General features: G+C 55.0%; 3 protein-coding genes across 3 annotated transcripts; all 3 read right to left on the reverse strand.

The window, feature by feature from the left end:
* Nucleotides 1-1,956: 1,956 nt before the first annotated feature.
* Nucleotides 1,957-7,193, reverse strand: PYCR1 (pyrroline-5-carboxylate reductase 1). Its single transcript, XM_074160076.1, has 7 exons — nucleotides 6,996-7,193; nucleotides 6,842-6,912; nucleotides 6,555-6,734; nucleotides 5,706-5,927; nucleotides 5,117-5,209; nucleotides 4,543-4,706; nucleotides 1,957-4,451 (listed from the first exon to the last, which is right to left on the reverse strand). The coding sequence occupies exons 1-7, from the start codon at nucleotides 7,060-7,062 to the stop codon at nucleotides 4,292-4,294; spliced, it is 957 nt and encodes a 318-aa protein (XP_074016177.1). The 5' UTR covers nucleotides 7,063-7,193; the 3' UTR covers nucleotides 1,957-4,291.
* A 3,459-nt stretch (nucleotides 7,194-10,652) lies between these two features.
* MYADML2 (myeloid associated differentiation marker like 2) lies at nucleotides 10,653-12,915 on the reverse strand. The gene has a single exon (XM_074160286.1). It carries the CDS (start codon nucleotides 12,913-12,915, stop codon nucleotides 12,007-12,009), a length of 909 nt encoding a protein of 302 aa, XP_074016387.1. The 3' UTR covers nucleotides 10,653-12,006.
* Nucleotides 12,916-17,669: 4,754 nt separating this feature from the next.
* On the reverse strand, nucleotides 17,670-25,917 carry NOTUM (notum, palmitoleoyl-protein carboxylesterase). The gene is made up of 11 exons (XM_074160287.1): nucleotides 25,400-25,917; nucleotides 25,076-25,128; nucleotides 24,861-24,956; nucleotides 23,679-23,739; nucleotides 22,733-22,791; nucleotides 21,243-21,345; nucleotides 20,307-20,498; nucleotides 19,864-19,964; nucleotides 19,615-19,762; nucleotides 18,955-19,002; nucleotides 17,670-18,847 (listed from the first exon to the last, which is right to left on the reverse strand). The coding sequence occupies exons 1-11, from the start codon at nucleotides 25,915-25,917 to the stop codon at nucleotides 18,541-18,543; spliced, it is 1,686 nt and encodes a 561-aa protein (XP_074016388.1). The 3' UTR covers nucleotides 17,670-18,540.

A 25,917-nucleotide genomic window follows, 5' to 3' on the forward strand; every position in this document is an offset into this window, starting at 1 on the left:
GCGGGGCCGGGGCCGGGCCGGCGGCCCCGCGCACCTGTTGCGCGGCCGCGGGGCGGGGACCCGGGCGGGGCGGGCGGCGCCGGAGCGGCCGCGGCCCCGGAACCCCCGCCGTGAGTCAGCGGCGGCGGCCCCGCGCGGCCCCCACCGACCCGCGGCCCCGGCCGCCATCCCGGGCCCGCCGCGCCCGCCCCGCCCCGGCCCGCCCCCGGGGACCGGCCCGCCGCCCCGCCCCGCCCGGTGCCAGGGCCGCGCCCGCCGCCCGGGCCGCACCCGCCTCCGCCCGCCGCCGCCGGTAGCGCTCACCTCCTGACGGGGCCGCCGGGGCCGGGCCGGGCGGGGAGGCCGCGCTGGGAGGGACCGGGACGCCGCGAGCCGCCGCCGCCGCCGCTCACGGACGCGTCACGTGATGTTTGGGTCACGTGGCTCCATTCATGAAGCGCCCGGCGCAACCGCCCCGGGCCTTAAGGGGGACGCGGCGGCGCTTGGGAGGCGGCGCCTTAAAGGGGCGGTGGCGGGACCGGGACCGGGCCCCTCCCGCACGCACCGATCCCGCGACGGCGGGGTTTCCATAGCCCCAGCCGGTGCGGCCTCCCCCCGCCGGACCGAGGCGAGCCTTGCCCCGCCCGGGCCCCGGTGGATCGGCAGTGGCGGGGGGGGTGGTGGTGGTGGTGGTGGTGCTGCCGGGCGGCCTCCCACGGCAGGACCGGGCATCTGAGGGGGCTGTAAGGGGGGGGGCTGTAAGGGGGGGTGTGTGTGTGTGCAGCTCTGCTGTCCCCTTTGCTGCACCCACAGTTCCCTAGAGCTGCCGAAACTGCGCGGAGGAGCAGCGAGGTCTCCACCGAAAGCGCTGAGTTGATGCAGAGGCTCCGCAGCAGCTCCCCCGGGCACCGGTGACGGTGCCGAAGCCCCGGCTGAGAAGCACCGAGACCGGGGCTGGCTCTTCTGCTGTGAAATACTGCTCTCCCAGGTCGTGCCTGGCCTGCTGCGGGTGTCACCCTGCCCGTAACACAGCAATACTGGTGCCTACCGCATGTACCGCTGTGCTAGAAGCAAAGCAGGGCTGACAAGATGAGTACAGCAGAGAAGGGCGAGCGACAAGTGGAAGGTGGAGCACTGAAACTGGGCACACGGGAGCTAAGGCCGCATCATGGAGAAAGCGTGCTCCTAAGGAGGAAACGGCCTGGGCCGTTGGGAGTTCAGCAGCAGCACCGCTGTTCTCTGCCGTGCATACAGGGGACGTGAACGTGAGTCCTGTGGGGCTCTTTTCTAGCCCTTCACGGGCTGGGTTTTCCATCTGCTGTGGTGGCCAGCCCAGTTACAGGTCTACCAGCACCTAGGAAGTTCATCCATAGCTCTGCCTCTCTGGGGGTACACAGGGGCAGCCCGTAAGCGTCCCTGTGGAGGGGCTCAAGCTCAGCCATCCTTCCTTTTATTCCGCATCGCACTTTATCAGCCAAGTGGAAACTCTTTCTGCAACGCTCCCTTTCATTTTGCAGCAGCCAGTACTTCATCTGACTGACTTCCAGCTTGGCCTGTGCACGGGGTATTCACAGCTTCTGAGCGGGGAAGTGCAGGCACACGCAGCACCCACTCACCTCCCATGGAACCTTGTACATAGTGGCAGAACCACTAGAAAGCCTAAAGGGTTGGGATACTCTGAGAAGGATTCGTGCTCCGGGTCCTTCACGTCAGATTTCAGCTGGAAGGCTTTCCTCCTTCAGTCCTCTAAGGCTCCGAAAACTTGCAGGGCCCTAGAACAACTTTCGTGTCGTTGCTCGGGAACCGAGGGTGATGAGGAGAAACGGGCTGATGCGCTTCCCAGTCCCACACCCAGACAAACCAGCCTCACAGCGGGGTTTGCAGCACGACTCGAGCACACCCACTGCGGGCAGCAAGGACCCCACGGCCACCGCCAGAGGCGAGAGAGACCTGCTCCAAACAGCCAGGATTAGCCACAGCTCTGTCAAAGCAGTTTATTATGTGGAGTAACCATCTGTCATGTCTATAGGGTCATATCCCTGCCACCAGCCAAAAGCTTAACAACTAAAAATGCTTTAACATTACTAGCACCTTTGGCAGCCTCTGCATCAGTATCAAAATGCTTTTCCCGCATCACCTGCAGGTCCCAGATTCCTCAGGAGACAATAAGACCATCTTAAATGCCCTCCTTTCACCAGCACTCCCCAGTACACCCCAAGGTAGACTACAGTACGACAGTTATCCACCCAAATCCATTCCATCCCCTCCAGCCCGTTGGTCCCACCACAGCCCTGTGGAAGCAATAGCAGCAGCTTGCACGCTTTGTGCAGGTTTCTGGCTTGGGACAGGACTCTGGGAGAAAAGGAGAGAGGCAAGGAAGCCATGCAGGGACATTGGCTATGAAGAAATCACAGAAAATAGTAGAAAATCTTTGCTGCTGTTCTGGGGCTGGCTCCCCAGACTGTGCCTGAAGGAAAGGTTACTTGTCCTTCTAGATGAGCTGTATTCCACCTTCTGTCTGATCAAAGCGTTGGTCCCTTCTGCCATTTGAGTCTACACCCCTCATTCCTCCCTTTCCTGAGCGCCCAGAGAGGAGGAGCTGCGTTGCCTCAATACAGCACAGCTCCTGCTGGCACTGGTGTCCAGCAGGGCCACCCTCCGCTTGTGGCTACCACAGGTAGTGGCTACCTGGAGTTTCAGGGGCAGAAGGGACCACTGCTTTTAGACCTCACACTTTGCTGCTGTTTCTTTCTCATAAATTTGAGTCAGGCTTGGGAAATTCTCTAGACCAGAACAGCAAAGGTCTTCCTCCTCTGCAAAAGCCTAGTCATCTGGATGTGTTTCACCAAGCAGGTTCTTGTTACTGGACAGGCATCAGGCATTCTCAAGTCCTCCCTAAACCTCTTTTGTGTCAAGCAGAGACTGACTTTCCTTCCAGGTCCCATGCAGGACAAGCCAGGTGAGATGGGGCAAGATTGGAGCCACAGGCCAGACCAGATGACTCAGTGCTTCCCTTTAGTCTTGTATTCTATGGAACTAGGAGTGCAACTGCATGAAGCAGCCTCCAACTTCTTTCTAGGTATTTTCCCCTTCTAGCCATTAGCAGTGCAACACCTTCAAAGAAACTGTCTAGAAAATACCAGAGAGCCACAACTGTGCCAACATAAGGTGACACCGAGGGCTGCTGTCCTGGATTTCACCAGCCCAGGGGCTCTGCTGGGAGAAATGCTGTCTGGAAGGGACAATCAGTCCACCACAACACGGCTGACTGCACAAGCTGAAGCAGAGCAGCCACTGTCAACAGACATCAAGACTGCAGCCCAAGAAGGAGGCACAGCCTGGTGCAAGGAAAGGTGCCGAGGAAGAGCCCTGCTCCCAAGGCAGCGTCCCAGCACCTGGGTACAAACCCTGCTTGAGTCTAAGGGAATGGTGCAGAAGGTGCCTTTCTCCGGAGGAGGTTGTCCATGACTTCATCTCTTCTCCCGGCCTGCCCCAGGAGCAGTGCAAAAAGCAAGGAGAGCATGAGGGAGCACAGTGACGCTGGAACGTTCCCACGGGTGTGCGGGAGCAGATTCTGACCATCGAGAGTACAAAGAGGTGCCAGAGACAGGGAAAAACGAGCACTCACTGCCCCTCCAACCACCCAAGCCAGGCTGGCAGCAAAGGAGGGACAGGGAGAGCAGTTCATGGTTCCCCAAACCAGACAGAGCAGAGAGGGGTGGCCAGCAAAGAAACGGAGTGCGGTCCAGAGGCTCACACCGTCCGTCTCTCAAAAGGCAGATGGGAGACGGGGCAGAAGCACTTTGGTCCCTTCTGAGAGGTGCTTTAGGGCCCAGCCTCTAACGCATTGCATTGGTGTGGCAGCATCTGCTCTAGCTAATAAAGACAGCGACAGGACACAAGCTCTGACAGCAGATGCAAGAGGGGACAAGAGGGGTCCAGGCCTGGCTCAAACCTTTTGAGACCAAAAGGCGTTCTGAAACTTCTTAAAAAGTCCCATTAGAAACCATTTCCGCATGAGACACCACAAACACTGCCTGAGCCCCAGAAGCATCCAAGGCTTCTGGACAAGCAGTGCCCTTGTTGAAGCTCTGATGATGGTATCACCCCTGCCCAACAGAGAACAGCAACGCCGGGGACAGTTTGCATCAACCCCGCTACAGGTTAAAGACCCTCTTCTACAGTGTCACCCTGCCCCACAGCTGCTGCGAGCCCAGAGCCAGGTACGGGGGACACCAACATCCAGAGTGAGCGTTTTTCCTTAGATAAAAAAGAAAGGGCACAGAGAAGACTGATGGAGTCTGGAGTCTGGTCAGTTCTTCTTGCTGCTGTGGCTCTTATTGGTGAACAGACTGACTTTGGTGGCAGATGCCAGGGACAAAGAAGGAGACTCCAGCTTCACCTTATCCAACAAAGTCTTCTTTATGGCTGCTGGGGAGATCTTCTCTTGGTCTGCCAGATGCTGCAGCTCCCTGCAATGGGATGGTGGGAGAGAAAGACATAGGAAAAGGAGGAGACAGGGCACACGTTTTGCGGGCTCTTTAGGACTTCCTAGGTGCCCACCTTGTCCGGATGCAGGATGCCTCCACAGCGTTGATGAGGAGCGAGCGGAAGCCACCGCTCTCCAGGAAGTGCAGGGCATGGATGGTGGCTCCCCCAGGCGAGCAGACGTTGTCCTTCAGCTGCCCAGGATGCTGCTCAGATTCTAACAGCATTTTGGCAGCACCCTGGAAGGAGGAAGAGAAAACAGCTGCCAGGGCTCTGACGGAGGAACCGGTTGTCAGATACTCCTGTTCTCCCCTGCACAGAGCAGCACCCGACACTCACAGTGGGCAAACCCAGGCTCCTGCCCGAGAGCCATTAGCAGGCTGCCAAAACGCTTTTCAGAGCTGAAAATACCCGCAGGGGGGTCACGGCTCCCCAGGCCCCAGCTCCCACACCACCATCAGCGCCAGCAGATTGCTGCGGACGCCTCCTACACCCCCTCATCGGGAACCTGCGTGCAGTCAAACCAAACACAGGGGTTTTTTAAGTAGATTCACTAAAAGGACTGAGATAATTTCAAAGTGCGATGTGCAGAATACTCTGCACAGAGCCTGCACAGACTCACACGTGTTGTGGGGCAGGAGATACTGACCAGCAAAGCCTGTGCTCCGAGTCGAACGGCCAGCCGGCGGGGAAGTCCCATTTTCACTCCCCCATCCGCCAGAGCATCCAGGGCAGTGAACGCCTGAGACCAGAGAGAGGAAGAAGGTGACGGAATGTCTCTACCCCAAGACTGATGTTCTCAGGGAGGAGAGAATCTGGGGCTCCAGGATCACTCTGTGACTTCTGTTGCTTACAGACTTGACAAAACCCTCCCCCTTTCTGCATGGGTGCCCTGCCAGGCTTTCCCCCCCACCCCCCTGCAACCGGTTCCAGCTCAGGAAGGTGGGAATGGGAGAAATCCAGCGTCTGGGTCATACTAACTACAGGCCCATGTTTTGCAACATGGATATGTGGACACTGCACGCTGGCTGCGGACTTCAGACTCATCCGACTGGTAACGGGACTTTTGTTGTTGACCCACACTGGTTATAAACTGGATACCTGGATTACGTGTCCCACCGCGAATGCGAGTGACCAGAAAAACAAGAAATGACAAACTGAAGTTGCAAAGACTTTCACAGAGTGCAAAGCCCACTGCCCTCCCCACGACTGTCGCCAGCTGGGGAAGCAGCACGTACATACGCAGGGCCACTGCCGCTGAGCCCCGTTACGGCATCGATCAGGTCCTCTTCCACCTCGGTGCAGAAGCCTACGCTGGCCATCAGTTGTTCCAAGAGCTTCCCATCCTCCACATCCGCGTGAGTCCCAGTGGCATAGACTGTAGCACCTTCCCGGACAATCACAGGGGTGTTGGTCATGCACCTGATCACTTTTGGTGTGGGGCAGAAGGTAGAGAGTTTCTTAGGGCAGAAGATTATTGGAGAGACAGAGAAAGAGAGAGAGAGAGAAATGAGCTTTAGTGCATATTTGCCGTACCAAACAGGCTAGACAGGAAGGGGCTCTCCAGGGGCAAGAACAACACAAGGAGAAGGAAAAGCGAGATTCCTGTATTCTAAACTCCCTGCTCTGAGCCAAAGCAGCCAGAATTTCAACGTGAAGTCCTTGGTGGTACCAGCAAATAGGAAGCTGGACCGAGCCACTGTTGGGAGCGATACCCTGAACACCTCATTCCACACCAACTCATGAGTCTCCAAAACAGCTCGTGCAGACACTTTAGCACCAAAGTCTGCAGGTATTATGGGGAGATGGCCCACCTCTGCTGAGAGAGAAAAGATCCGATAGCCCCTCGTGTAATGGAAGAGCTGCCATAGAGGCTCTCACAGCTTGTTGTGGTGAGTGAGGACAGGCAGAGCCAGCCACCAGCGGGCTGCGGCATGAATTCCATTCCCGGGGAGCAGAGGTAACGCCTGTCCCTCGTTCCTGGAGGCCGGCGGACGGGACGGGCTCTGGGCCAGTTCCCGCACGCTCCTGCCCTGTGGCAGCCACCACACCGGGTGTCACCACGGCCGGCTCCGGCCACCCCTCACCTTCTCGATAGAGTTGATGGTGACGCCGGCCGCGCAGGAGACCACGATGTGGCGGGGCTCGATGTCGGGGCCCACCTCCTCCAGGATGAAGGGGATGATGGGGGGCTTCACGGCCAGGAAGAGGACGTCGCTGCTCTTCACCGTGTCCTTGTTGCTCACCGTGAAGTTCACGCCCATTTTCTGCAGCGGTTGGGGACAAACGGGACCGCTGTGACCGGGACGGCCCGCGGGAGGGGTGGGGGTGGGGGGGTGTCGCCGCCGCCCGCCCCCCGCCCGCCCTGACTCACCCGCAGCCCGCTGACGGTGGGCAGGTCGGTGTCCGGGGAGCTCGCCGTTATCTTGTGCGCGGCCAGGACTCCTGCGAACGGCACCGCGCGTCAGACCGGGCGGCTCGCCTCCCTCCAACCCCCCCGCCCCCCGCGCCTCGGGACCCGGGCCCACCTGCCGCCGTGAAGCCCCTGGCCAGGGCGAAGGCGAGCTGCCCGGCCCCGATGAACCCTACGCTCATGGCGGTGCGGAGCGGGTGCGGTGCGGAGCCGACCGGGGTGATGCGGATGCGGATACGGACCGAACCGGACCGGACCGTCCCGGCAGCCCCACCGGATCCCGCCTGCGGCCGCGCCGCCGTCCACGTGGCCGCGCGCCGCGTAGGGAGGCGGTGCCGCGTGGCAGCGGGGCGGGGCGCCGGGGCGCAGCCAATCGGCGAGCGGTAGGGAGGGGGCGGGTCCGCCTCCCCGCCACTCAGGGGCGAGGGGCGGGGACACCGCTGCGGCCCTCGCCAGCTATTGGGGCAACCGGCGCGGGGTGTTGCATCATTCACCGCCGAGGGGGCCCGCCGCCGCGCCGCGCCGCCAGGGGGCGCTGTCCTCCCGCCGCTCCGCGGGCCGGCGGCGCCCGCCCTTCTGGAAGGTTCGGTGGGCGCCGCCGTGAGGGCCCGGCCGCCGCCCGCCGATCCCGGCCCCGGGGCCGTCACCCCATAGGGCGGGGTGGCAGCGCGGTGGGGGCGGGCTCTGCCCAGCCGCCGGCCCGGACCTTCCTGGGCCGCTCCCGCCCTCGCCGGACGCGGCGGGGCCCAGCGCGGCCCATCCCGGTGGCCGGACAGGGCTCTGGCGGTGGCCTTCCGCCCCGGTGCTCCTGCCCGCGGGAGGTGCCGGTGGCCGGGTGCCACCTGGCAGGGAGGGGCCCGCGGGCGGTTCTGCTCCGCCGGAGCATCACCCGGGCCCCGCTGGGCCCCGAGCGGCCGCGGCGTCGCCGGTGGGTTCCCGGCCTGAAGCACGTCCCCGACCGGGCGCGGTGCTGACCCCGGGGGAGGCTGCGGGGGACGGGGCGGTGTGGAACGGGGCCCGTGAAAACCGGGCGGCGGGCAGCGCTGGTGCTCATACGTGTGATCTTAACACAGAGTCACAGAATGATATGGGGTTGGAAGGGACCTCTGGAGATCATCTAGTCCAACCCCCTGCCAAAGCAGGTCCACCCAGAGCAGGTCCCACAGGAACGTGTCCAGATGGGGTTTGGAATGTCTCCAGAGATGGAGACTCCACCACCTCTCTGGGCAGCCTCTTCCAGGGCTCTGCCACCCTCAAAGTGAAGAAGTTCCTCCTCATGTTTACGTAGAACTTCTTATATTCAAGTTTGTGCCCATTTCCTCTTGGCCTGTCCCTGGGCACCACCGAAAAAAGACTGGCCCCTTCCTCCTGACACCCACCCTTTAAGTATTTATAGGTGTTGATCAGATCCCCCCTCAGCCTTCTCCAGACTAAAAAGCCCCAAGTCCCTCAGCCTCTCCTCATCAGAGAGATGCTCCAGGCCCCTCATCATCTTTGTAGCCCCCTGCTGTACCCTCTCCAGCAGTTCCCTGTCCTTCTTGAACTGGGGAGCCCAGAACCAGACCCAGTGCTCCAGATGGGGCCTCCCCAGGGCAGAGCAGAGGGGCAGGATGACCACCCTACACCTGCTGATCACACTCTTCCTGATGTACCCCAGGATGCCATTGGCCTTCTTGGCCACACACACAACACACTGCTTTCTTTTTCTTCTTTTCTTTTCCCTCCCCTCTGGCTCTTTTTTTCCTCCTTTATTGACATCAATAAATCTCGGTGTGTCTTCTGCAGAGGAATGTTCCTAAATATCATCTTTTTGGGACACTGAATCCCCATCTTCAGAGAAGACACAGAGAAGAAAAAAAAAAAAAAAAAAAAAGGAATGAAAAAAGAACCAAACCAAAACCCAACCCGTTAAAGATTCAGGTTATACGTGTGTGTGTATGTACATACCTTTTGGGTTAGAATCCTCCAGGAGCTGTCTAGATGGTTGCAAACACAAATCCATAATTCTAAAGGAATGGGTGCACTCCCTGACATTGGTTTACCAGAAAAGTTGAGGCTGGTTGGTGACAATATGGCAGAAGGCAAGTTACGTGATGTATTAATTAAGGGAAAGACAAGATCTGGAAATAAAGGGGGTTTTAATTAACTGAATCATGACAGGGTTGGTTGTTAAAACCATATTAAGCAGATATCGGATGTTCTCTGTCCTAGATTGGGTAATCTCATAGTTTCCACTGGTTAGTGAGTGTTTTAACCACTGAAGCATGAGGTTTTGATTTTTTTTATTTTTTTTTCCCTCCTAAAAGAGTAGATTGTTGTCCACACAATCTTTTTTTTTTTTTTTTCTTTTTTTTTTTTTTTCTTTTTTTTTTTTTGCCATTTTGACCATGCTAACATTTTTTGCTCAGTCTTTGGCTGGCAGATGAGAAAGCTAAATCTGAACACACTGTTCTTGGCAATGACTTGCCTTTCCACTCCTCCAGTCAGTGGGATCATGATTTCCATGTTAAATTCTATTCCCTCTTTATTGTGAAGGCACCACATTTCACCCCCATTGTTTCCCAGTTACCTGTTTCTCTTGGGCCTTTCTTTACGGCCCCGGCACTGCGTAAGTTGCGTCAACTTGTGTCGTTAGCAGATTTTTATCATATTCCTGCTAATTGCTCCTACGTGGTGAGAACCCTGCACAGCAAGGAGCAAGCGGACGCGTGGCTGAAGAAGCGTGAGGAGCTTCCGACAGACCCCCCCCCTGCCCGAACGACGCAGCATCGTCCCCGGGAGCCGCTGCCGTCCCTGGCCTCCCCCAGCCCCTCGGAGCTTCCCCGGGAAGGGTCTCTCGTAGAGCAACATTCCTAGGTTTGCCAGGTTGAATTTTATAGCAGAAGCCATGCTGGTTTGCAGTCACCTATTTGATATTTAGTGCTCTGTAATAATAATAATAATAATAAAAATAATAAAAATAAAATACGTAATTTTCAAGTGTGACACAGCTTAATTTGCCCAGGTTGATGGGTTTAAAAAGAGTACATTATAAATGCTCGAGGTTACTTTTGTGTGCGATGGCTCGTTGTACAGCGCCTCCTGCAATAGAAAAAGATTTATTTTCCCCGAGTTCCTGTTCCTTATTTGTAGAACCCCTTAATTTGTTCAGGTGGCAAGAAATTGAGCTCTCTAATATCCTGTTTTATATCTGTAGTAGACAGTCTTGGGTCTTGCCCTGGGATGAGCTGGGCGGCCTCTTGGACCGTTACCGTCCAGGCTTCCTGCCCTTAATGGGGTCGTGCGGGAGGGAAGAACCCCTGGAAGGCTGTCCCCCCCCTCGAGAGGCTGTTCCCCACCCTTGGGAAGTTGTTTTCCCCTCTCAGGAGGCTGTTGCCCACATTCCCTTTATCCTGGATGCTGATTCTTGACCTGTGTCATGGGCTGACAATTCCCACTGCTAAAGGCTGGTTCTTAACTCAGTAGCAGAATTATTCAACGCCGTCTGTCCCAACAATTTTTCCCTTTGCTTTTCAAACCCCACACAAAGCACTGATGAAAAATAGGTTGCCTTCCTTTTTTTCCTGAGCCGCTCTGCTAGGAAGAATGTCAGTCAGGGGTCTCGGCCGTCTTGTCCGTATACTTTTTTTGGGGCTGCGTTCAGGCTTCATACATCAAAATAGACTGACCTGTGCTTCCCGGCAGAGAGCCGAAGGGCTGTGCCAGGTGAAACAGAAGCTGTGTGGAGAACAAGATGAAAGTACACAAACCTCTGGAGATGGAGCATGTGGGTCTGCCGCTCGGCTTTATTTTAACTCAGTTAAAAAATAAACCTCGCTTCTGACAGGCAGATACTTCAGATTTTAATCAAACCTATCCCGCCCGCGTGCTTTCTGCGCAACTACTCGGAGTGCTTTGGTTTCTCCCTGGATCAGAAATGAAGAACATTTCTCCCTATTAAGCTTGAAATCCGAGCTATGCGATGTGGGACTTCAAAGGGGTGTTTTGTCAGGGATGGGCCAGAGAAATGCAGCTCGTGGGTGACGCAGAGAGCTCGGGAATCCTCGCGCCCACTCCGCTCCCAGGCAGCCCTCACGCTTTGTCACTATTCTACACAAGTTTTGTCACCATCCTACACAAGTTTTGTCCCGTCCCGTCCGTGTCCCACCCCCCACCCCCCGGTTTGGTCTTTTACGCAGCGCTGAGAGATCAATCAAATCTCCGCATCCCCTCCCTCCTCTATCCCCAGAATTTCTCTCTCAGTTTGCAGGAAAAGAATTCTTGACAGCAGCGTAAAGAACCGGTGGCACGTGAACCGAGACAAGGCACGTGCCAAGGTGCCGTCTGGTCCCGCCGGAGCGAGGATGTCAAGTTACATGCGGTTATTTTGTGGTTTGTCTCTGTTCTGCACCCTGTTTCTTGGCAGCAGAGCCCCGATTTCGCAAATTTTCATTTCTGTAATGACTCAGTGTTTGCTGAATAGGAATATCCCCTGCTTCCCCCCAAGGTGCGTGCCTGAGGATATTCTTTTTCTGTGCTAAACAGCGAGGGAGAGGAGAGGAAGGGAAAGGAGTGGTAATCTTCAAAATACTATTACAGCTATGCTGTTCTTCTCAGAAACATCCTGACTGGAATTTCCCACACTTGCAAGCATTTCACGTCTCGCCACACAGCCCAAACTAACCCAAACTCTGAGGGATTGTTTTTCATCCCCAGAACTGCTGTTCCTTGATGCAGCTTTTAACTTTCCCACTTCCTGGGTAGTCACTTGATTACGGTTAAGCGTTGGGTAAGAGTTTCAAAACCCTCGGTGTCTTTCCTAATATTTGGCTGGGCGATCCCCATCGCCTGCAGACCCGCTGTTGCGGCGACCGTTCCTGTGGCCCGGGGATGAAAGGCCATTTTGCACACTCCGAGCTGCAGCGTTTCTCCGCTCCGGCACCGGGCGGCTGAGGCAGATGTTGGATGATGGGAGACGTGGGCTTTTTTCCAGCATCAGCTCCAGCCACGAGTCATTAATTTGCTGGTCCAGTCAGTTGGTTGACCTCGAAGTCTGGTTGATGGCTCTCGCGCGCGTTCCCTTCCCCGTGTCCCCGATGGTGGTCCCTCGGGGCGCTGGGGGGGCTTTGCGGCGGCAGAGCCACCGCTCAGAGGTGCGAGATGAAGCGGATGCGCTGGGAGTAGGCCAGGTCTACCACGTAGAGAAGCAGGTTGACGTAGGTGAAGATGGCGATCACCAGCTGGCTGTCCCAGGGACACTTGCCCTTGGCGCAGAGGCCGGGGCGGCGGGGGGAGCCGTACTTGCTGTCGAAGCAGAACACGGGCCAGATGACGGCGGCGCTGACGTAGAGCAGCACGGCCCCGAAGGTGTAGATGACCACGGAGCGCTCGAAGGGGAACCACGGCAAGGCCGTCTTACCTGTGACGCTGAAGGCCACCACCACCACCGTCACCACGAAGCAGAAGCTGTAGACGGCCACGCACCACTGCGTGGCCACGTATTTGCCGTACTGGCTGTCGTTCACCAGCGCCCCAAAGATGATGCAGGCTACAAAGGCCTGCACGATTTTCAGGAGCCCCGAGATGGTGGCCATGTAGCTGGTGACTTGTCCTGGTTTTGCCCGGGTTAAGAAGACCTCGGTGGCGTAGGCGAAGAAGAGGAGGCCGGCGAAGACGCTGGCGGCGATGCGGAAGTCTCTCACCTCGCAGCCGATGGGGTAGCACTCCAGCTGGACGAAGTAGAGCGGGTAGATCACCGCCGCCGTGACGGACATGAGGGTGGCGAGCATGGCGAAAGCAGCGGTGAAGTTCCCCCAGGAGATGCTCAGGCAGCTGTGCAGGTGCGTGAATTCGCAGGTGACGACGAAGACGGTGACGGCGAAGCAGAAAGTCCAGACAAACATGCAGAAGGTGCCGTAGGCGGCGCTGAATCCCCCCCGGTGGGCCACCAGGCTGAAGGTGGCGCATCCGAACGTCATCTGCAGCAAACGAGCTATTCCCACGGGGGACGTCACAGCAGCCGTGTTCAGATATGGCCCTCCCGTGCTCTCCATCATCTTTCCAGCCCAGCAGACAGTGCAGTTTGCAGTTAAAGCACCCCTTCTGTCCCGAGACGTCCTTTCGGGGTTTTGCTGCTTTGTCCTGAGTCACACCAGGTGCCGGAGGAGCAGAGCGGCAGCTCGAATCCCCGCCTCGTCTCTCCCGGTGCCGGAGGTGCTGCCTGTGACGCTGAGTCTGCGTTTCTGGCCGCCTCTCGGCGCAGACTTGCCGGCTGAGGGTTGTTACGGCTGGCTCTGCCTACACCGGCCGCGACCTCAGGGTGCTGCCACCAGCTCCCTCCGCTCTCTGGGGTCCGAGACCCGCTCCAAGGTCTGTCCTTTCATCGTCGCCTTTCCCGCATGATGGCCGAAAGGATCGCTTTCTCCCTGCAGGCTGACATTTATTCCATTTTAGCTCTGCAGCTGTAGCTCTCCGCTGCACTGGTCGCAGGAGCCCAGGAGTATAAATAGGGGCTATATTAATAGTTCTGGAATGAGTCCTGCCCCCCTCAACTGCCGTGAGCGGGTGTTATTTAACACTGAAGCTGCGAGCCCCATCAGAGGCTCCTGATGATCCTTCTGCTGCTCCTCTGGCAGCGCTGGGGTCCCCGGACGCCGCCGTTCTCCCGCAGCCGCCCCTCGGTGGGGGGGATCGGGCTGGGATCCAGCCACACTGTGGGGACAGGAGCTCGGTCCTGCAGACTCCAGCCCCCCTGAGCGGGGACACAAGCCCGAAGGCATCACAAGCCCTGTAAAAAGATTCAGGCCAGAGGCTATGATAAAAGCTGACTCACTTTGCTGCATTTCTTCTGGAGCAGCAATATATTTACCTGCTGTGAAAGGCCCTGCTGTGCTCTGAGCATCAGTGAGAGCATGTGGCTGGGAAGATTTTGAGCACCGGTCCTCCCTGTCTCCTTAAACTCTTCCATATCTCTGTTTTACTTACACGGGAACCAGTTATTCTTGTATCTCAGAAAGCCAATATACAATTGTATAACCAAATACAATTGTAAAAAAAAAAAAAAAAATGGCTTTGATAATCTTAGCTCTGATTTGGAACACAGATTTCAATATATAGTGTCAAACCCTCCCTCCTGTTGGATCAGAGCTTTCCCAGGTAGCCATTTTTGGTATACGTTTCCCCAGCCTCTACCCAAAAGTCTTAATTCTTACTCTAAAAGCCCCAAAGAAAAATTCTGATGTAGTTTCAGAATGGGAAAAAAATGAAAAACACAACATAGTAGAAAAATTCCTCAATTACCTCACGGCAGCACTGCTAACTCCTCACCATCAGACCACCTCTCCCCATACTGGTCCCAGTACGGACACAGGGTGGTCCAGGAGCTCTGTGGGTGAGCAGGGAGCAGCCTGACCCAGGGCCAGCCCAGCACGGAGCCCTAAAACCCTGCTAAATGGTCCAAGGTGGGCGTCAGCTGTGCTGATAAAGTCTGTAGCATCCTAACGACCCTCATGCTTGCTAACAATAATAATTGCTTAATATCGTTGTTTGTTATTTGTATGTTAATGTCATGATGAGACACCTACCAATGAATCGCCACAGGCAGTGCAGATACTGTAGTGAAGAGCTGACAAAAAAGCGTCTGCTCCTGTTTGTGATGTCGGCCCACGGTTCTGGGGCAGCTGGGGTTTGTCCAGTGAAGGACAGTGCTGCCCCTTCTCCCGTCACCCTCACAGAATCACAGAATGATATGGGGTTGGAAGGGACCTCTGGAGATCATCTAGTCCAACCCCCTGCCAGAGCAGGGTCACCCAGAGCAGGTTGCACAGGAACATGTCCAGATGGGGTTTGGATGTCTCCAGAGAAGGAGACTCCACCACCTCTCTGGGCAGCCTGTTCCAGGGCTCTGCCACCCTCAAAGTGAAGAAGTTCCTCTGCATGTTTACGTAGAACTTCTTATATTCAAGTTTGTGCCCATTTCCTCTTGTCCTGTCCCTGGGCACCACTGAAAAAAGACTGGCCTCTTCCTCCCGACACCCACCCTTTAAGTATTTATAGGTGTTGATCAGATCCCCCCTCAGTCTTCTCCAGACTAAAAAGACCCAAGTCCTTCAGCGTTTCCTCATAAGAGAGATGTTCTAGACCCCTCATCATCTTTGTAGCCCTAAAACCCCAACCCTCCCTTGTGCTGTGGATGGGGACTCGGGGACCTCAGGCAGCTGAAAGCCCCCAGCCCCCTGAAGAACACCCATTCCCAGTGATCTGCTGCCAGCAAGGTCTACTGGCGCTGGTGGGACCCAGCTGGGACCTCACCGCAGCAGCTCGTTCTGCCGGGACGTGTGGCTTCACGGAGTCCCTGCTTGGACACGGGGGGCTTCAGAGGCGAATGCAGCGGGTCTGGGTCTCCGGCTGCTGGTTCCCACCCTCCTCCCTTGTTCTCACACGTCTTGCTGCTCCGCGAGCTGGATCAGGGCACGGATCTAGGGTTTAAAAAAGGACAGCAGAAAACTTGCACCTGACAGGGATTATTTTTAAGCTGGAGGCGTCACTGGTCTGATGTGCACAGCAGACGTGCACGGGTGGCAGCGACGAACGGGGCCAAGACCGGGGGCTTGGACAGGAACTATTGGTGTCGCTGCTGAAAGTCACTTGTGATCCAGCTGTGGCTCAGGACAAGAGACAGACGGAGGCGGACGCGGGCTGCAGCAGGAACGGAAAGCAGAGGCTGCAGCGCTCCCGCTGCTCCCCGTCAGGGTTTTGTAGGGTCTGTGGAATGATTCGCATGAGAACACTACAGTTTCGTGCCTACCTTCAGCTTTGTCACCATCTTGTACCCTCAGCGTCTCTTTCACGAAAATCCCTCCCATCTTCCTTAAAAAGACCTCTGGTGCTAAAGGTAGAAAACCTGCATTCATTTGGGGTGGAAGGTGCACAATTAACATCACAACAGCCAGGAAATGCAGGGAGAGCCAAGGAGCTCCAGGTGAAGGTGCTCTCACCCCCAGGCCTGGCCCCTCCTGACTCTCTCTGATGCTAATCCTTCACCTCTAGCAGAAGACAATTTTTCCCTCTCAGAGAGAAAGCATCTCATCCAGTCACAAGATCTGAGTGCACAAACACATTGTATTGTTTTTTCCAGTCTTGCCCTTTTTGCCACTGGCTTCCACACAGCAGATGTCACTGGGGATGAACTTAGAAGTGCCAGTTTTACAAAGGCTTGGGAAAGTGATATTTATTGCACAAGTACAAGAAGTATAGAGCTGGATGTGACTTCTTGGGTTACAGATTCCAATTTCCAGTTACGACTTGCAACCATATTGTATAATTTTTCTAATAAAATTAGCCAAGCTCCCCTTTAAAAATATTTCTGAGACATTTTAAAAGACCGTTGCAGTGGCACACTAAGTGAAAAGAGTGATCCCCGGCTCCCAGGGTTTTTTTTCTTGTGCTTGCAAGGAAATTATCTCCTCCAAACATTCTTTTCCTTTTAGAAATCAACCTTTGAATTCATGTTTTAGATTTAGAATTAAATTTACCTGTATACATGTATCCAGCTCTGCAAAAAGTATTCCAAGCTTCAACGGTGGCGCTGACACTTTACTGTTTCCCAGTAGAAATACGTCGCTGGACACAGCCCAGGGCACGGGCCGTGTCTCCGGGTGCATCACCTCGTGTACAGTCACCCTGCCAAGAGCTGATGCCCAGCAGTTCCCTGGGTGCTCCCAGCTGATGAACTGGTGCCCAGCAGGAATTCTGGCCGCTGCTCGAGAACCAGCACTTCGATTCCACCTGACTCCAGCCCTCAAAGGGATCCCATCTTCCTGGTTGCTTTTCCAAGTGCCGTCTGTGCTGCAAAAGCCTCTTAACTTGGTGGCATGAAAAATGTGATCAGAACAACTTCACTTTTATACCCAAGCCATTAAAATATAAAGGATTATTAGTAACCTCTAGGTTGTTCGTAGGGAAACTCCACTGGTAGTTTTCCTACATTTTGGCTCTGCTGGGAGCACCATTCATTTTCTCTTTAGCTACTTTTTTTATCTATCTTAAGACGTGTACTAAACCCATCTTGCACAGCGGGATTTCCTTTGTGGCACTGCCCGGCTGCTGAAGCCCAGGAAAAGTAACCGAATGGCCGTGGTTTTGTTCCATTTTTGGTTTTACTCACCTAAGACAATGGATGTTACAAACACCATTACCCTTTTAACCCGGCAAGACCTATCCGGAAAGTGCACGGAATTCTTCTAAAATTAGCCCCTAATTTTTCTGTGGCCTAACACATTGTAAAAACCATTCACACAAGCGCCGGCAAACGCGCAGTCGGCACCGAGGATTCCTGCAGAAAGGATGTGGTTCTGCTCCCCAGCACGGGGCAGCGTAAAGCCCCTTTCCCCGCCGAGGACGGGTCTCCCGCTCCCTCCAGCTTGGGCCACGCGTTCCCGATCCCTCCCGCCTTCTCCTCCCATCGCCACCAACGGGGACTCTCTGCTCGGAGGTGGATGCGTTCGCACACGACTGGAAGGATAAAGAAAATATCTTGGTGCTTGTCTCGTGTTCTCTGCCTTTCTTGTTCCAAGTGCTCCCCGTTGTTAAGACGGGCCAGATGGTCCCATCAAACGCTTCTTTCACTAGAATAGAGAGGCTGCAAAAAACAGGTCTCCCCACATCTTAAAATGCCCTGCACACCTGGGGAATCAGAGTTTTCAAGCTGAAAACGCCGTGTGAGGACGCAAACATCAACGCTGAGTGAAAATCTCTGTACTTAGACCTCGTTTTACAACCTCTCATCAGAGCAACAAGGACAAAGCGAACTGCAAGGGGAACACAGAAGTCTAATTATTACAAAACGTCAATACCACCCTCAGCCCCCTCCCAGGCACAAGTGATCACAAGGATAACCCATCCAAACGAGCAGCATATACAACTTTACAAAGACATATGTATGGTTCTCTGGTCAGCCCTTATAAATAGCGTTTTACATATTAAAATAAATATGTCCACGTTGCCAAAGTAGCAAGAGGTTTCTTCGTTATTTAAAAAAAATATGTTACAAAACAATATCATTTATATTTCTTGCTTAGTTTAAAAAACAAAAGTAATAAAAAAGTCATTTTATAAAATAATAGGAAAGTAAATTGAGTACAAGAGTGTCCATCCCTAGCACGTGTCCTGGGTTTGTACGTTTTGACTCATCGTGAGATGCTGACCTCCAGGAAGTCGTGTAACCGTTCCTTCACTTCTAGTTGGACAAAAGAAATCCAGTGCTTGCTTTTTTTTCCACCACTTGTATCAAGTCCATGATGTAAAATTCGTGGCAAGGGAAGAAGTCCTAGATCTGGGGAAGGTTCTCACTGCTGCTATTTATGGCTTTGCTACTCCCTGTATCAGATCGCCTTGTGTAACACAGGATGTGAAGGGCCAAAACTGAGCTCTGGCGTCTGGAGGCAACGAGTTCCAGTCAAAGAGTGTAAGCAAAAAATCGCCTTTGCTTTTTTTTTTTTTTTTTTCTTGACACATCCTAAGTGTGCGAGAGTGTGGGAGCACGTGGGTTGTACAGGTGTGAGCATGCGTGGGTGTGAGCGTGCATCTGCCTGCATGAGCGTAAGGAAGAAGATTAGGAAGTGTGGGAGAAGGGCCTGGAGTCTCCCCCGATCTCATCGCTCTGCCCCTCTGCAGCCCCCTTCCTAGTTACCGCTGCTGAGCATCCCCAGGAGTTTGCTGGGCTCCAGGCCCTGCTGCTGTGCCATCTTCTGAACGTCGAAGCCCATGTGCATGAGGAACTGGATGACGTTCATCTCCTGCCCCGTGAACTGGTCCCTGATGGTGGGGCAGGAGGGGTTGCAGTGGGGCCACGGGCAGCTGTCGATCAGGTGAATGGGGCAGCCTTTCAGAGGGGCTTTCCCGTTTTTGTTGCTCTCGTGTAGGCTCCGATCCCAACAGTGCAGGGCCCGGGGTAACGACGTCCCCTTCACCTGGATGTCCGTCCAGTGGCTGCAAAGACAAACCCCACAGACGGCGTCAGGGGCCGGGCTGATGAACGGGCTCGTTCCCCTCCCGCTTCCCTGTTGACCTTGCATAGAATCTGCAAAAGCACTCACTTGCGTGTAATGATCTCATGAGACAAACAGGCAGGAGCAAAGCTAGCGCTAAAGGGAAAAAGGAAACAAGGATTAGGTCTTGGAAGGACAAAGTACCTCCTGCTAAATAGAACCTTCCGGACTAGGTAGAGGGTGGAATTTTTACTGCCCCTGGCAAGATTTTTAGAAACAGCAATGACTACCATGATATAAAACCCAACTGGACTGGAAAATATCCAGAAGAAAAGGATCCTTCCTAACAGTGCACGTTTGCGACAAGAGACTCCTGAATGCATGAACCAAGTAAGGCACATTCACGGCTCCTCCTCTGCTGTCTCGTCCACTCTCTGGATGTTTTACTCTGGATCAGCACTTCTCAAAACATCCCTGTGAGGTTGATGGCTGTGCAATGGCCAGGAGTCTCAGACCTCGCCTTGGAGGTAGGAAAGAAAAAACCACGTTCCTATCAATAACAAAGGGCAGCTGATAATTGGGAAGCTGGAAATTACTTTGCACTTATCCAGAAATGAAAAAGGCAGGATTCTTGATGTAGACTAAATAACGGTTGCCAAATTTACAACATCCATTTCTGCAGAGATCTGAGAAATGCTGCTAAGATACCGGATAGGAATGTCTATCTCATAAATAAATGCGCTGGGTTTTCCTCAATGAAATACTTACGTCACATCCTTCAAGGTGTTTCTCAGCTCCCTACCCAGATTCTGGATGTAGAGCCACTGCCCCTCCTGAACAGGCTGGCCAGTGAGGTGCACGTTGTCTACAGTAAGCTGGGCCTCGTCAAAGAGCCACTGGACAACAAAGACTGGACCTAGGGAGACAAAAAAAATTGGAAAAAGGAATTGCTCTAAGTTAGCTACGGATAGAGAGGAAACCCTAGAATACGTTTCACGTCTCTCCTTTCATACTTACATCGAAGAGTGGGGTAAATCTTGTATCCAAAAAAGCAATTCCACTCCTCTCCCTCTTTAAACTGCAGCTTACAGCGCTCAGGTACAATACCGTTCCAGTACCTACAAGACAAAGCAGTAACAGAACCAAGGTCACAACACAGTCTTAACAGCAGCCTTTTCATATCCCGGGCTGTTTCTGTTCTGGTTATGGTTCCAAGTTACTCAGCAGAGTTCTTCCTTGGATACGTCCTCCCATAAACACATTTTAGAGCATCTACAATTGTACGCTTTCTTTTGCATGTCTAGATTTTAAATTATTGCCTTTTGCAATAAAACCACTGAAAAACCACTGATGCAGATGATAACTATTCTTTAAGTATCAAAATGAAGGAAGATAGAGGAGGACATCATCTCCACACTCTAACCTCTTATAAAACTGTACTTTAGAGCACCTGACTGTACCTTATTCCTCTTCTGATGGCTTCTGTTGGAGCGCACGTTATGGTGTCAATACAGTCAGTTCTGCGATACTGTTTATTATCCAGGAACCATCCGGAGTCTGCCAAACCTCGAACCTGAATCCCTTGATAACCCATCTCCTCCAGCTGCTCTGCCACTCTGTCCACGTTGAGGAGCACTCCCGTCCCTCCAGCACTGCAACAGCAACGTGCACACTGCGGCCACGGAGCACACCAGCCTCGCACGCGTATCCTCGCACGTGTATCCTCCCACAGCAGTGACAACCTCCCCTACCCACAGCACAATTCACTACTAACGTGGCAGCCACCCAGTTATTTCCTTGCTTTGCAGAACACTCAGAAATAAAGCCAGCGCTGAGTAACAGCCTGATACCTCAGAAACCAATATATATGGGAAACATATACTTTACATCATTTGCAAGGGGTTTGGCTGCTCAAAACCCAAAAGAACCTGAAGTGAGACAAATTCACCCTCTGGAATTTTTATAATACACCCCTGTGCAACACAGAGCACCACAGCTTCCTCCAACACACCACGATCTGGGGCACCTGTGTCAGGCAAGTCTGATTTTTTTAATTCAGATATCCCCAATCTGCCTCACGGTGTGGGCCAACAGGAGCCGGCATTCTCGATGTAGGGAAGAATGAACACATTCCTTCCCTCTTGAAAAGCTTTTACCTTGTTGTTATTTGCTCTTAAGTGTACCTGCACCAAAAGCCAAGTAAGTAACGTTACACCATCCCCCGTTGTACCACAGACGGGAGAAAGCTGAGAAGAGGTACAGGGTTTGCTGTGTGAGTGTGAGTGTGACTGTACCCCTAGAAGAAGTTTTTCAGGGTCTGCTGAGGCCTCCTCCCTAACAGCTTCCTACTGTGGAAATCTCCTGTCCTCACCACAGGAAATCTCGTCGATACCTACCTGCTCCCTGCAAGCAGCAGCACCTTTGCAGTGCTAAGACCTTTTCCCACCAGCTCCTTTATAACCTCCTGGATGATCAGTGCTCCCATGAAGGCATATTCATCTGGAAGAGAAAGCTCAGTGTCAAGAAAACTCTTTCCTGCCCAGGCTAAGACTTCTATTTCCTCTCCACAAACGCTTAAGAACTTTATGAAGGGATCATGAACCGAAAACCAGCCCGTTTCTCCAACTGTATCAAGTTCATCCAACAAGAGATACTCCCACCCGTACAAAACTTGCTTCTCTGAGAAAGACTGAACAGAGAGTGCTGAGAATACGCAGAAACACAAGGACACTTCCTACAGCAGGGCTCAGGAACTGGTAATCTCGGAGAAGGGAAGCAAGAGCAAAGAGGAAGGCGCTGGGACCCTTCCTCGATACGTGAGGAACACGCACACCTTCCTACCACCCAGGATCTCAGTTCCAACTCACTGCATCCCCTTTTCCTCCAGGTCATAAAGCCCATTCAGACGAGCAACGTCTTACAAAACGTTACACCCACACAGACCTCCTCGGCACCACCAAAAGGCACCACGTCTGCTGAGGTGTAGCTGCTTCATGGGAACAAGCCTGAGAAGCTACGATGAAGAGAAAAGGTCCCTTTGCTGTGACAAAAGCGTACCCGTGGCACCCACGAGTGGTCAGTTGCTCAACGTAAGGGTTAGTGAAAGAGCCACCGAGGGACCCAGTAGCTGGTTTAAGGCCAGAACTCACAGACCAACTCAAAGAGAAGCGTTAACCTTCTGCCTTTTCAGTGCCACATCGTGGAGCATCTTGGGCTCACAGCAGCGTACATCAACAGTAACTCCATTCTGGTCAAAGAAAACCTTTCACGAGCAAAGGAGAGGAGAACTAATCCCCTGGTGTTTCTGTAGACACCACTGCACCCAGACATCAATCCCGCTTAAGCTGGGAAACCCAGAGAAGCATGAGGTAGAGCAATTCATTGGCACGAAATCCAGCTTTATCGGGAAGAAGACTCCTCTAAGCAGACTCCCAGAGCTCCATCACCATCAAAATGACAGCCGATGGCAATGCATGTATCAAGGTGAACTATTCTTCATTTCCCAAAGAAGCCTGCGGACAGCTTCAGCCCGACACGCGACGGCTCCTGTCAAAGGCCAAAGTCGCATGTAACAAACCAGGGCTCCTTAGCTACACCGTTTAATTTGCCGTGTGCTGGAACCTGGAGATTCATCTAAAAGGAATTTGGTTCCTCTAATCCTCGCATACTGCACCAGTGTAACAGCTCCGCGCGCGGTGGCTCTGAACTATGTCAGAACAGCCCGAGCTAAAGAGATCAGGATGTTTTATCTGGAAGTAGCTTGATATTCTTTCCTGCCCTTCAGCAAGAAAAAGCCTGTTCTTCATTCACGTAATTTCACAGAAGTCTGGCCACATCCTTTAATGTGTGATGTCTGGGGCAGCAACAGCCCATCAGCAACACTCACTTTTCTCAGACTTGGAAGAGGCACCGCTCCAAACATCACTTGAGCAATAAGGGATGAATCTGTAAAAGAGAGCTGTGTGAGCACTGATGTTCCTTTGACACGCAAGGAGGGGTGAGGACGGGGGCAAGGAACCGGAAAAATTAAACCCTGGGGAGGGGAAAAGGGAAGAGTTTCTTGTCCAGTTAAACAACTTACCTTCTTTCACACCAAGTGACAATTACAACTGTCTGGACTTTTCTCCTGAATACTGGTAGTTTTACTGGGTCAAATCAATAAATAATGGGTCTTTTATCAATCTAATTGAAGCACTGAGCTCAGAACAACGGGCCAAGATTTTGCTCTCAGCTGCCCCTCTGCTGTGGGGGGTGGCCTGCCACAGCCAGCTCTCCCTGCTTCAGTTTTTCACATGAAAAACGAGAAAACCTTGTCAATGCAGCGTAAACGCTGACTGCAGCCGCTGGAGGGTTTTGCAGGAATGAAGTTATCTTCCCATTTTTGTCTCCAGCTTGCAGAATGCACATTAACATCCCTCTCTCCTGCTTTTCCCTCCTATATAGATGCGTATATGAACTGGCGTCTTCCTCATTTCTCTTCTTTGAGCTGCAGGAGCTGCTCCACGTTCTCCTCCAATTGGCAAACGTGTAACCTACCACCAGCCCACCATGTACAACAGGCTTTACCACTTCAGCTCTTCGAGAAGGCTCCCTGAGCTACCCCCAGTTTGTCTCCATTAGACCACCCCACAACTCCAAGGAGACCGGGCTAAAGTTTCTCCAGATCTTGCCAGTGCTACTTTGTTAGAGCTGAACTGGAACAAATGAGGGAACGTACAATTTCCTCTCGCAAGTGCTAGTCTTAATCTGTCTTTGTAGCATTCTTGCTGGCCAACAAGGCAGGAGAAGCTGTTGAAGTATAACCCTATTTCCCCTCGTTTTTCCCTCCTTACACCATGTTTGCGTTCCACCAGTGGGGGTTTTCTTCTGGCTGCGACGACAGGATCCCGGTTCCTGCGGACGGGCACAAAGAAAAAAGGAATGTACAGACGACAGTCTGAGACTTCAAGAGAAACCGTGCGAGCCTCACGCGGGACCTCTGACCACCCAAAACACAAAACATCCACGATGACAAACACCGGTGAGGGAAGCGGAAGGAACATTTCTAAATTTGCCCTTGGGCAGATGTGACTTTCAGAATTTGGTTCACGCTTCGAGATGGAGCCTATCTAGGAGCCTCTTGTACAGAGAAGAAGTTGTGGCGCATTCTTAAAATTAAGCGCTTATCCAACAAACAAATCCTGGCAGGTGAATCCCAACACATGCAATCGTAAGATCTGTGGGAAGGATGCAGGTTTAGGTATTCAGAAACCGGAGCGTCAGCAGCAAGAATGGGGAGAGGAGCGTCCCGAGCCTGGCATCCGGGGCTAATTCCACCGTACGCACGACGCCGGAAGACGCAGGTGCCAAACGTGTGCTTTCACACACGTGAAAGCGGCCGGTTCGGTGACGTGACGCGACTGTAAGCGAGGAAGAGATGGAAGGAGCCAGCCCCGGGTAAAAGCCCGATCCGATTCCTCCCTGCGCACGTGGGGCCCGTCCCACCGCAGGGAAACACGCACCCGGCGCCGCGAGCGAGAAAGAGCTTCCGTCGGGGACGGGGAGAGGACTCAAAGAAACACAGGGCCGCTTAAAAACCAAAAAACTAAACCGCAGCTCTACAGATCCGGCAGGTTTGTGAGTTCACACACGCGTTTAACGTAAAGAGAACAGGTTGCCCGGAGTCCGGCGCTGTCTGACAGTGACAACCATGTGCCCCGATACCTGTGCACGTCGGGGCGTCTGTGACGTCCCCAGCGAGTGGGGAACACACGGTAGGGGGACATGCACTGGGGGGGGACACGGACACACGCACTGTGGGAGGGGGGGGACACGGACACACGCACTGTGGGAGGGGGGGACACATGCCATGGGGCGCCCTCCCGCAGCAACGAGACACCCCCCCCCCCCCGGCCGTGCTTCGACGCCGCGCCCGGGTGGGACTGTCACACGGCAGCCACCACGACGCCGCCACGACGCCCGTCCCGCGGGGCGAGGGGGGGGACGGACACACGGACACACACACCAGGACTCACCCACTCGTGTCGCGGGCCACTCTCGGGAGCTCATCAGGCGGCGCATGGTGTCGTAGCGGGTGTCGCAATTCTCCCTGTTGAAGCAGTACCACCCCCCTGGGGGAGAGAGGGCTCAGCGGGCCGCCCGAGGGGCCGCGACCGGCGGGGGGCAGGGGGCGGGCGGGGGGGTCGGGGGGGGCGGCGGGGGAGGGGTCACCCGCGGCGCCGGGACTCACCTTCCAGGAAGAGCAGCCACCGCCGGCTGCCCTTGGACTCCTTCAGGTAGTACCTGCGGGACAAACGGGCCGGGGCGGCGGGGCGTTAGCGCTCGGCCGGGCCGGGGCGGTTTTGGGGGGGGGGGGGAGGAGAGGGGAGGGGGGCGCAGCGGAACGGCCGGCGGCGCTGGCGGGAGGCGCTCGCTGCACCTGTCGCCGCTGCGCCGCTCGCCGCCGCCAGGTGGCGCCACAGCCCCGGGGGCCGGGCCGGGGGAGCGCGGCGGCCGGGGCCGGGCGGCGGGAGCGGAGGGGGCCGCGGCGGCGGCGGCGGCGGCGGGGACTCACCCGGCCGGGCTGCCGTCGTTGCAGGTGACCGAGGCGTTGTGCAGGAGGTGCAGGCGCAGGTCGTGCGGCAGCGCCTGGGCCGAGCAGGGGTACAGCGACTGCGCCAGGCTCTTGACCTGCGCCATGAAGCTGTCCATGTTCCCCTCCACCGCCGTGAAGTCCAGCGGGAAGCTCTCCGCCGCCGCCGCCGCCACCGCCTCGCCGCGCTCGCGGGCGGCCGGGCCCCGCCGCCGCCAGCCCTTCCTGCCCTCGCCGCCCGGTCCGGCGTGCAGCAGCCCCAGCAGCAGCAGGAGGTGCACGGCCGCCGTGCCCATCGCCGCCCGCCGCCACCCGCCGCTCGCCGCGGCGGCAGCCAGCCCCCGGCGGCGGGCAGCGCCGCCCGCGCTCCGCCGCGCCCCGCCGCGCCGCCCGCGGGGACGGGGGTCGGCGGCGGGCGGCGAGGACGGCGGCGGCGGCGCGGGGTCGGCGGCGCGGCTGCCGGCGCAGGAGCCCGCCGCCCGCTCCCAGGCGGCGAGCAT

The sequence above is a fragment of the Numenius arquata genome, chromosome 17, assembly GCF_964106895.1.
Source record: "Numenius arquata chromosome 17, bNumArq3.hap1.1, whole genome shotgun sequence".
NCBI lineage: Eukaryota > Metazoa > Chordata > Aves > Charadriiformes > Scolopacidae > Numenius > Numenius arquata.

Coding starts and splice junctions, on each gene's coding strand:
- PYCR1 (XM_074160076.1), bottom strand. CDS start 7,062: ATGAGCGTAGGGTTCATCGGGGCCGGGCAGCTCGCCTTCGCCCTGGCC. Junction 5,928..6,554: donor CCATCAACTCTATCGAGAAG/GTGAGGGGTGGC, acceptor TTCTGCCCTAAG/AAACTCTCTACCTTCTGCCC. Junction 5,210..5,705: donor GCGGCAGTGGCCCTGCGTAT/GTACGTGCTGCT, acceptor CTCTGGTCTCAG/GCGTTCACTGCCCTGGATGC.
- MYADML2 (XM_074160286.1), bottom strand. CDS start 12,915: ATGATGGAGAGCACGGGAGGGCCATATCTGAACACGGCTGCTGTGACG.
- NOTUM (XM_074160287.1), bottom strand. CDS start 25,917: ATGCTCGCCGCCTGGGAGCGGGCGGCGGGCTCCTGCGCCGGCAGCCGC. Junction 24,957..25,075: donor GTGGCTGCTCTTCCTGGAAG/GTGAGTCCCGGC, acceptor TCTCTCCCCCAG/GGGGGTGGTACTGCTTCAAC. Junction 23,740..24,860: donor GTGGCCCGCGACACGAGTGG/GTGAGTCCTGGT, acceptor GCCCGTCCGCAG/GAACCGGGATCCTGTCGTCG.